Source organism: Brachyhypopomus gauderio, unplaced genomic scaffold (assembly GCF_052324685.1).
Source record: "Brachyhypopomus gauderio isolate BG-103 unplaced genomic scaffold, BGAUD_0.2 sc237, whole genome shotgun sequence".
NCBI lineage: Eukaryota > Metazoa > Chordata > Actinopteri > Gymnotiformes > Hypopomidae > Brachyhypopomus > Brachyhypopomus gauderio.
In genome coordinates this window covers 114-11,526 of record NW_027507058.1, presented here as the reverse complement: position 1 = coordinate 11,526, position 11,413 = coordinate 114, and the positions used below count along the sequence as shown (strand labels likewise).

The 11,413-nt window shown below is 42.5% G+C and overlaps 1 protein-coding gene across 1 annotated transcript; it reads left to right on the top strand.

Moving 5' to 3' along the window:
• The first annotated feature begins 8,590 nt into the window (after window positions 1-8,590).
• On the top strand, window positions 8,591-11,063 carry LOC143503967 (diphthamide biosynthesis protein 3-like). The gene is made up of 3 exons (XM_076995715.1): window positions 8,591-8,758; window positions 9,735-9,809; window positions 10,199-11,063. Exons 1-3 carry the CDS (start codon window positions 8,651-8,653, stop codon window positions 10,271-10,273), a joined length of 258 nt encoding a protein of 85 aa, XP_076851830.1. The 5' UTR covers window positions 8,591-8,650; the 3' UTR covers window positions 10,274-11,063.
• The last annotated feature ends 350 nt before the right edge of the window (window positions 11,064-11,413 follow it).

The following is an 11,413-nucleotide window of genomic DNA, read 5'->3' as shown; positions in this document are numbered from 1 at the left end:
TGCAGCACACATGCTCTATATGCAGGAGCCTTTGCTGATATTCTACTTATGGACTACTCATGGGTTATGTATGGCTTTGTATGTAGACTTTATGGTCTCTTTGGATCAGGAACTTGTGAATGTTTGTCCTAGCCCAAACAGCTTGGTTTATGTGATGGAATTGCTTGAAAGATGTTGGAGGCTGTGATCTTGCTGAAGAGAGTTCATGTCTCTGGTGTGGTGTGCCCATGAGCTTTGGAGAAGTATCTTCTGTGTTGAGACATGGCTGCTTAGAGACATGGGCACGATTTTCAACACAGGTGGCTTTAAAAGTGTCATGAAAGGTGCCAATCATTGTGATTGTAAAAATATGCTTGTGACTCTTTAGCGCATGAGAATGGTCAGTGGTATTGGAAGCCAAACTCTAAAGATGTTGCTGGAGAAATATGCTGCCCTTGCCACCTGTAAATAATGTTATCAGAGTGAAGCACCTGTGTGGTTCTAGACAGCTCACATGGGTTGTGAAGCAGGCGACTCTGAAGGTCACACAGCAGGAATTTGAATTCTTTAAGACTCTAGATTGTGGAATGGAAAGCATAACGGAAGTAGCCTAGCTGCATGACGGAAGAATGATAAGAATAATGTATTGCAAAGACTAATCAGCTTAATAAATGATTAAACATGTGCATTTTGCTATATTGTGGTTTGCACTGGAGTAAAAGTTGGTAGACAAGTGCTTTCTTAAAAGGATGACATACATCATTGTGGTGTGTGGAATATTGCAGCACACATGCTCTATATGCAGGAGCCTTTGCTGATATTCTACTTATGGACTACTCATGGGTTATGTATGGCTTTGTATGTAGACTTTATGGTCTCTTTGGATCAGGAACTTGTGAATGTTTGTCCTAGCTCAAACAGCTTGGTTTATGTGATGGAATTGCTTGAAAGATGTTGGAGGCTGTGATCTTGCTGAAGAGAGTTCATGTCTCTGGTGTGGTGTGCCCATGAGCTTTGGAGAAGTATCTTCTGTGTTGAGACATGGCTGCTTAGAGACATGGGCACGATTTTCAACACAGGTGGCTTTAAAAGTGTCATGAAAGGTGCCAATCATTGTGATTGTAAAAATATGCTTGTGACTCTTTAGCGCATGAGAATGGTCAGTGGTATTGGAAGCCAAACTCTAAAGATGTTGCTGGAGAAATATGCTGCCCTTGCCACCTGTAAATAATGTTATCAGAGTGAAGCACCTGTGTGGTTCTAGACAGCTCACATGGGTTGTGAAGCAGGCGACTCTGAAGGTCACACAGCAGGAATTTGAATTCTTTAAGACTCTAGATTGTGGAATGGAAAGCATAACGGAAGTAGCCTAGCTGCATGACGGAAGAATGATAAGAATAATGTATTGCAAAGACTAATCAGCTTAATAAATGATTAAACATGTGCATTTTGCTATATTGTGGTTTGCACTGGAGTAAAAGTTGGTAGACAAGTGCTTTCTTAAAAGGATGACATACATCATTGTGGTGTGTGGAATATTGCAGCACACATGCTCTATATGCAGGAGCCTTTGCTGATATTCTACTTATGGACTACTCATGGGTTATGTATGGCTTTGTATGTAGACTTTATGGTCTCTTTGGATCAGGAACTTGTAAATGTTTGTCCTAGCTCAAACAGCTTGGTTTATGTGATGGAATTGCTTGAAAGATGTTGGAGGCTGTGATCTTGCTGAAGAGAGTTCATGTCTCTGGTGTGGTGTGCCCATGAGCTTTGGAGAAGTATCTTCTGTGTTGAGACATGGCTGCTTAGAGACATGGGCACGATTTTCAACACAGGTGGCTTTAAAAGTGTCATGAAAGGTGCCAATCATTGTGATTGTAAAAATATGCTTGTGACTCTTTAGCGCATGAGAATGGTCAGTGGTATTGGAAGCCAAACTCTAAAGATGTTGCTGGAGAAATATGCTGCCCTTGCCACCTGTAAATAATGTTATCAGAGTGAAGCACCTGTGTGGTTCTAGACAGCTCACATGGGTTGTGAAGCAGGCGACTCTGAAGGTCACACAGCAGGAATTTGAATTCTTTAAGACTCTAGATTGTGGAATGGAAAGCATAACGGAAGTAGCCTAGCTGCATGACGGAAGAATGATAAGAATAATGTATTGCAAAGACTAATCAGCTTAATAAATGATTAAACATGTGCATTTTGCTATATTGTGGTTTGCACTGGAGTAAAAGTTGGTAGACAAGTGCTTTCTTAAAAGGATGACATACATCATTGTGGTGTGTGGAATATTGCAGCACACATGCTCTATATGCAGGAGCCTTTGCTGATATTCTACTTATGGACTACTCATGGGTTATGTATGGCTTTGTATGTAGACTTTATGGTCTCTTTGGATCAGGAACTTGTGAATGTTTGTCCTAGCTCAAACAGCTTGGTTTATGTGATGGAATTGCTTGAAAGATGTTGGAGGCTGTGATCTTGCTGAAGAGAGTTCATGTCTCTGGTGTGGTGTGCCCATGAGCTTTGGAGAAGTATCTTCTGTGTTGAGACATGGCTGCTTAGAGACATGGGCACGATTTTCAACACAGGTGGCTTTAAAAGTGTCATGAAAGGTGCCAATCATTGTGATTGTAAAAATATTCTTGTGACTCTTTAGCGCATGAGAATGGTCAGTGGTATTGGAAGCCAAACTCTAAAGATGTTGCTGGAGAAATATGCTGCCCTTGCCACCTGTAAATAACGTTACCAGAGTGAAGCACCTGTGTGGTTCTAGACAGCTCACATGGGTTGTGAAGCAGGCGACTCTGAAGGTCACACAGCAGGAATTTGAATTCTTTAAGACTCTAGATTGTGGAATGGAAAGCATAACGGAAGTAGCCTAGCTGCATGACGGAAGAATGATAAGAATAATGTATTGCAAAGACTAATCAGCTTAATAAATGATTAAACATGTGCATTTTGCTATATTGTGGTTTGCACTGGAGTAAAAGTTGATAGACATATGGGTTCTTAAAAGAATAACAGACATAATTGAGGTTGGTGGAATATGGTAGCACACAGGGTAAACAAGTAGGAGCTTTTAATGATGTTGAATTTACCCATAAAACTCTTATATGAACAGGTGTTATGAGATGGCGACACACACATGGCGGGAGTGACAACGACTGTACAGTCACATAAACAGACACAAGGCAAGCTAAACTAAATGATACTAACAATTACACACGTATTTAATAATTGTACAACCTAACCATCATGTAAAACCTATCTTTTAACTGAGGCGCGCTGGGGCCTCTTGGGTAATTTGCCTCGGTCCAATGGGGCATTCCCCACTTACCCATGCGCCCCCGTGGCTGCGCTATTCATCTGTATTACGTTACGATAATGTACAATTATTTTAAATATGTCTGTAATTATGTGTGCCATTTAGTTTACCTTGCCCTGTGTCTGTTTATGTGACTGAAAAGTTTTATTTTGTAGATTATTAAAAGAATAATCAAAAGGAGGCCGTGCCCTTAGGCTATAGGCATTTTACCAAGGCAACGGGACAACAAATCAAGTCAAAACAATTAGTTTTTCAAATTAAAGCGACACTCGTGCGTTTTTGTAAATCTACAAATTAAAAGGGAGACGGACTTGATTGTAGTCACTGGAAAACAGCTGCACACACGGTCGATATGTGAAAACTCCGCCTTCTATTTAAATTACACATAAAAGATATATAAGAACACGTCTAATGACATGGCGACACAAACATGGCGGGAGTGACAACGACTGTACAGTCACATAAACAGACACAAGGCAAGCTAAACTAAATGATACTAACAATTACACACGTATTTAATAATTGTACAACCTAACCATCATGTAAAACCTATCTTTTAACTGAGGCGCGCTGGGGCCTCTTGGGTAATTTGCCTCGGTCCAATGGGGCATTCCCCACTTACCCATGCGCCCCCGTGGCTGCGCTATTCATCTGTATTACGTTACGATAATGTACAATTATTTTAAATATGTCTGTAATTATGTGTGCCATTTAGTTTACCTTGCCCTGTGTCTGTTTATGTGACTGAAAAGTTTTATTTTGTAGATTAATAAAAGAATAATCAAAAGGAGGCCGTGCCCTTAGGCTATAGGCATTTTACCAAGGCAACGGGACAACAAATCAAGACAAAACAATTCGTTTTTCAAATTAAAGCGACACTCGTGCATTTTTGTTCATTTACAAATTAAATAGTGTTAACTTTCTAACCTCTAAAGTTTGTCATTTTGATAAAGTCAGTGCCTTTGTAATGAGTTTTGACATCTACAAAACTGTTCTAAACAGGTATAGTGAGAATACATTTCACATTTTCTTCTTTTTATAGAATGACCAATGATAATTATTATCGTTTTTGAAGTATACGTGTCCTGAGGACTGTTGTAAGATGACTGGATATAATGTAATAAGAAATATAATTAGTGAACAGTATATGGACTATTCATGGGTTATTTATGGCTTTGTATGTAGACTTTATGGTCTCTTTGGATCAGGAACTTGTGAATGTTTGTCCTAGCCCAAACAGCTTGGTTTATGTGATGGAATTGCTTGAAAGATGTTGGAGGCTGTGATCTTGCTGAAGAGAGTTCATGTCTCTGGTGTGGTGTGCCCATGAGCTTTGGAGAAGTATCTTCTGTGTTGAGACATGGCTGCTTAGAGACATGGGCACGATTTTCAACACAGGTGGCTTTAAAAGTGTCATGAAAGGTGCCAATCATTGTGATTGTAAAAATATGCTTGTGACTCTTTAGCGCATGAGAATGGTCAGTGGTATTGGAAGCCAAACTCTAAAGATGTTGCTGGAGAAATATGCTGCCCTTGCCACCTGTAAATAATGTTATCAGAGTGAAGCACCTGTGTGGTTCTAGACTAGCTCACATGGGTTGTGAAGCAGGCGACTCTGAAGGTCACACAGCAGGAATTTGAATTCTTTAAGACTCTAGATTGTGGAATGGAAAGCATAACGGAAGTAGCCTAGCTGCATGACGGAAGAATGATAAGAATAATGTATTGCAAAGACTAATCAGCTTAATAAATGATTAAACATGTGCATTTTGCTATATTGTGGGTTTGCACTGGAGTAAAAGTTGGTAGACAAGTGCTTTCTTAAAAGGATGACATACATCATTGTGGTGTGTGGAATATTGCAGCACACATGCTCTATATGCAGGGAGCCTTTGCTGATATTCTACTTATGGACTACTCATGGGTTATGTATGGCTTTGTATGTAGACTTTATGGTCTCTTTGGATCAGGAACTTGTGAATGTTTGTCCTAGCCCAAACAGCTTGGTTTATGTGATGGAATTGCTTGAAAGATGTTGGAGGCTGTGATCTTGCTGAAGAGAGTTCATGTCTCTGGTGTGGTGTCCCATGAGCTTTGGAGAAGTATCTTCTGTGTTGAGACATGGCTGCTTAGAGACATGGGCACGATTTTCAACACAGGTGGCTTTAAAAGTGTCATGAAAGGTGCCAAATCATTGTGATTGTAAAAATATGCTTGTGACTCTTTAGCGCATGAGAATGGTCAGTGGTATTGGAAGCCAACTCTAAAGATGTTGCTGGAGAAATATGCTGCCCTTGCCACCTGTAAATAATGTAATCAGAGTGAAGCACCTGTGTGGTTCTAGACAGCTCACATGGGTTGTGAAGCAGGCGACTCTGAAGGTCACACAGCAGGAAATTGAATTCTTTAAGACTCTAGATTGTGGAATGGAAAGGCATAACGGAAGTAGCCTAGCTGCATGACGGAAGAATGATAAGAATAATGTATTGCAAAGACTAATCAGCTTAATAAATGATTAAACATGTGCATTTTGCTATATTGTGGTTTGCACTGGAGTAAAAGTTGGTAGACAAGTTGCTTTCTTAAAAGGATGACATACATCATTGTGGTGTGTGGAATATTGCAGCACACATGCTCTATATGCAGGAGCCTTTGCTGATATTCTACTTATGGACTACTCATGGGTTATGTATGGCTTTGTATGTAGACTTTATGGTCTCTTTGGATCAGGAACTTGTGAATGTTTGTCCTAGCTCAAACAGCTTGGTTTATGTGATGGAATTGCTTGAAAGATGTTGGAGGCTGTGATCTTGCTGAAGAGAGTTCATGTCTCTGGTGTGGTGTGCCCATGAGCTTTGGAGAAGTATCTTCTGTGTTGAGACATGGCTGCTTAGAGACATGGGCACGATTTTCAACACAGGTGGCTTTAAAAGTGTCATGAAAGGTGCCCAATCATTGTGATTGGTAAAAATATGCTTGTGGACTCTTTAGCGCATGAGAATGGTCAGTGGTATTGGAAGCCAAACTCTAAAGATGTTGCTGGAGAAATATGCTGCCCTTGCCACCTGTAAATAATGTATCAGAGTGAAGCACCTGTGTGGTTCTAGACAGCTCCATGGGTTGTGAAGCAGGCGACTCTGAAGGTCACACAGCAGGAATTTGAATTCTTTAAGACTCTAGATATGTGGAATGGAAAGCATAACGGAAGTAGCCTAGCTGCATGACGGAAGAATGATAAGAATAATGTATTGCAAAGACTAATCAGCTTAATAAATGATTAAACATGTGCATTTTGCTATATTGTGGTTTGCACTGGAGTAAAAGTTGGTAGACAAGTGCTTTCTTAAAAGGATGACATACATCATTGTGGTGTGTGGAATATTGCAGCACACATGCTCTATATGCAGGAGCCTTTGCTGATATTCTACTTATGGACTACTCATGGGTTATGTATGGCTTTGTATGTAGACTTTATGGTCTCTTTGAGGAACTTGTGAATGTTTGTCCTAGCTCAAACAGCTTGGTTTATGTGATGGAATTGCTTGAAAGATGTTGGAGGCTGTGATCTTGCTGAAGAGAGTTCATGTCTCTGGTGTGGTGTGCCCATGAGCTTTGGAGAAGTATCTTCTGTGTTGAGACATGGCTGCTTAGAGACATGGGCACGATTTTCAAACACAGGTGGCTTTAAAAGTGTCATGAAAGGTGCCAATCATTGTGATTGTAAAAATATCTTGTGACTCTTTAGCGCATGAGAATGGTCAGTGGTATTGGAAGCCAAACTCTAAAGATGTTGCTGGAGAAATATGCTGCCCTTGCCACCTGTAAATAACGTTACCAGAGTGAAGCACCTGTGTGGTTCTAGACAGCTCACATGGGTTGTGAAGCAGGCGACTCTGAAGGTCACACAGCAGGAATTTGAATTCTTTAAGACTCTAGATTGTGGAATGGAAAGCATAACGGAAGTAGCCTAGCTGCATGACGGAAGAATGATAAGAATAATGTATTGCAAAGACTAATCAGCTTAATAAATGATTAAACATGTGCATTTTGCTATATTGTGGTTTGCACTGGAGTAAAAGTTGATAGACATATGGGTTCTTAAAAGAATAACAGACATAATTGAGGTTGGTGGAATATGGTAGCACACAGGGTAAACAAGTAGGAGCTTTTAATGATGTTGAATTTACCCATAAAACTCTTATATGAACAGGTGTTATGAGATGGCGACACACACATGGCGGGAGTGACAACGACTGTACAGTCACATAAACAGACACAAGGCAAGCTAAACTAAATGATACTAACAATTACACACGTATTTAATAATTGTACAACCTAACCATCATGTAAAAACCTATCTTTTAACTGAGGCGCGCTGGGGCCTCTGGGTAATTTGCCTCGGTCCAATGGGGCATTCCCCACTTACCCATGCGCCCCCGTGGCTGCGCTATTCATCTGTATTACGTTACGATAATGTACAATTATTTTAAATATGTCTGTAATTATGTGTGCCATTTAGTTTACCTTGCCCTGTGTCTGTTTATGTGACTGAAAAGTTTTATTTTGTAGATTATTAAAAGAATAATCAAAAGGAGGCCGTGCCCTTAGGCTATAGGCATTTTACCAAGGCAACGGGACAACAAATCAAGTCAAAACAATTAGTTTTTCAAATTAAAGCGACACTCGTGCGTTTTTGTAAATCTACAAATTAAAAGGGAGAGGGACTTGATTGTAGTCACTGGAAAACAGCTGCACACACGGTCGATATGTGAAAACTCCGCCTTCTATTTAAATTACACATAAAAGATATATAAGAACACGTCTAATGACATGGCGACACAAACATGGCGGGAGTGACAACGACTGTACAGTCACATAAACAGACACAAGGCAAGCTAAACTAAATGATACTAACAATTACACACGTATTTAATAATTGTACAACCTAACCATCATGTAAAACCTATCTTTTAACTGAGGCGCGCTGGGGCCTCTTGGGTAATTTGCCTCGGTCCAATAGGGCATTCCCCACTTACCCATGCGCCCCCGTGGCTGCGCTATTCATCTGTATTACATTACGATAATGTACAATTATTTTAAATATGTCTGTAATTATGTGTGCCATTTAGTTTACCTTGCCCTGTGTCTGTTTATGTGACTGAAAAGTTTTATTTTGTAGATTAATAAAAGAATAATCAAAAGGAGGCCAACACGTGGCAGCAGCAGCGCCCTCTAGTGGCAGAAACCCTCCCTGCTCGGCCTCAGCGGTACGTCACTTTTCCGCGACAGTCCTGTAGTGTCGCATGTGAGATAATATCCTCCAGCCAAACTTTCACCATGTCCGTCTTTCACGACGAAGTAGAAATAGAAGATTTTGAATATGACGAAGAAACAGAGACCTACTACTTCCCGTGTCCCTGCGGGGACAGATTCGCCATCACTAAAGTAAGTTTTCACCCGGTTTAAATATGTCTGTGTGTAGATGTATAACCGGCTTAGTCTCGGTCGCTTGTTTTTATAGTCAGAAACTCATTTGAGTTATTTGTCAAAGTTACGGAGACACGTGTGTGTGTTGTGTGTTCGGCCGGTGAGTGTGTTGTGTGTTTCGGCCGGTGTGTGTGTGTTGTGTGTACTCGGCCGGTGTGTGTGTGTTGTGTGCTCGGCCGGTGTGTGTGGGGTAAGTGTGCTCGGCCGGTGTGTGTGGGGTAAGTGTGCTCGGCCGGTGTGTGTGGGGTAAGTGTGCTCGGCCGGTGTGTGTGGGGTAAGTGTGCTCGGCCGGTGTGTGTGGGGTAAGTGTGCTCGGCCGGTGTGTGTGGGGTAAGTGTGCTCGGCCGGTGTGTGTGGGGTAAGTGTGCTCGGCCGGTGTGTGTGGGGTAAGTGCGCTCGGCCGGTGTGTGTGGGTAAGTGCGCTCGGCCGGTGTGTGTGGGGTAAGTGTGCTCGGCCGGTGTGTGTGGGGTAAGTGTGCTCGGCCGGTGTGTGTGGGGTAAGTGCGCTCGGCCGGTGTGTGTGGGGTAAGTGCGCTCGGCCGGTGTGTGTGGGGTAAGTGCGCTCGGCCGGTGTGTGTGGGGTAAGTGCGCTCGGCCGGTGTGTGTGGGGTAAGTGCGCTCGGCCGGTGTGTGTGGGGTAAGTGCGCTCGGCCGGTGTGGTGTGTGGGGTAAGTGCGCTCGGCCGGTGTGTGTGGGGTAAGTGCGCTCGGCCGGTGTGTGTGGGGGTAAGTGCGCTCGGCCGGTGTGTGTGGGGTAAGTGCGCTCGGCCGTGTGGTGTGTTGTGCGCTCGGCCGGTGTGGGTGTTGGGTAAGTGCGCTCGGCCGGTGTGTGTGTGTGTGTGTGGGGTAAGTGCGCTCGGCCGGTGTGTGTGTGTGTGGGGTAAGTGCGCTCGGCCGGTGTGTGTGGGGGTAAGTGTGTTTGGCTGTGTTTCCAGGAGGATCTGCAGGGCGGAGAGGAGGTGGCCACCTGTGCGAGCTGCTCACTCATCATTAAAGTCATCTACGACAAGGCAAGACGCGTGTGCCGCTTCACCGACGTCCGCGACGTTTGTGTGCACGTGACTGTCGGTGCTCGGTGTCTGTGAGCTCCACTATAACGGCCTTCATCCATAGTGATGGGTAGAGTTGGGTGCAGAGGGCATTCCAGGTTCAGAAAGTAAAAGTCCTCACCAGGATTTTGCTCAGGCTTCCTGGATTGTGTTGATTCCACTAATCTTACCTGGATGGCACTAATTAGAAAATCCAGCAAATTGGAGTAAAATCCTGGGAAGGAGTTTTAGTTTCCTAAACCTGGGATGTCCACCTCTGATTAGGTGGATTTATCTCACACACACACAGACGGGAGCTGTATGGAGTTTGCGTAATGCCTCCAGTTGATGAACTGCTGTTTATTTTGCAGGAGCAGTTTATGTGCGGGGAGGTTGTTGATGCTCCGGTTAGGTCAGAAGCTAAACTGGAGTTGGCCCAGAGATGACAACTCGTCAGCGACGGAAGAGTCGTAACTAACGTTAAACGTCCAGCACCGGACCGCTGCCTTCATCTCCAAAGATGCTGAAACTGGGTGTGTTTGTAGAACCATGCGGAAAAGCCTCTTCAGAACTCCCTCTTCTCATAGTTTGAGACACACAATAGCATACTTTTGCACATGAACTTTGTGTTAACGGTAAAAATATAAATATATTTATTTTAGTACTGTATTAGTTTTACTCCTTTTAAATAATGTATATGGAATACATAATTTTAGAATTATTTCTATGGAGAATTTAAGTATTTTTAAAACGATGTACCGTGTAGTTACAGCATTTGAACAGCAGAGGGTGCTACTGAATTATGGAAAAATACACGTGTTATGTGAACAGGCGGCTGAACAGGCTGGAGGCATAACGAACTACAGTTAACCTGCATACACTACTGAATGAAAGAATAATTCACGGAGAAGAATGACATGCAAACACTGAGGCTCCATCAGTTAGACTCAAACCACTGCTGGATATACAGGACATTTATTTGTTACATGTTTGGCTTTTCTTTGTAATGCAATTGAAATTGAATCGAGAAATAATCCGAATGTTAACACGTTTGTTTATTTCAATCCGCTCATAACGACAAATCAATAATGCATACCCGTATGAATTTGGAGGATGACATCGTGACTCTGCTGATGAATTATGCATGAGGTTAATTGTGATTCTGTTTGTATGATCGCATGATGCGTCCCAGTTCCTGGATCGTACTGTCCTTTGTAAACATTGACGTGTGAAGCACCTTTTGTTATTGTGTGTGTGTGTGTGTGTGTGTGTGTGTGTGTGTGTACACACACGTCTAGGCTTGAATATAAAGAACGGTGGGTGTCTTCATAAATCAGCATGATTACAAAGTTGTGGATCAAGAATTCTGGTTTAATTGAAATGTGTTTTAAAGGTTGACAAGTCTCGCCAAAAGGAAATAAGATAATATAATAATAATATAAATAAGATGCAGATACCACTGCAGGTATACGACGGTAAAACGGGGTGAAAATATAATTACTGCTAGCTGGTTGTGGAGGTGGAGCACGTGCCCAGGCGGCTTGTGTTTCCGTGTGTCCGCATTCACACCCAAAGAACACCCTGAA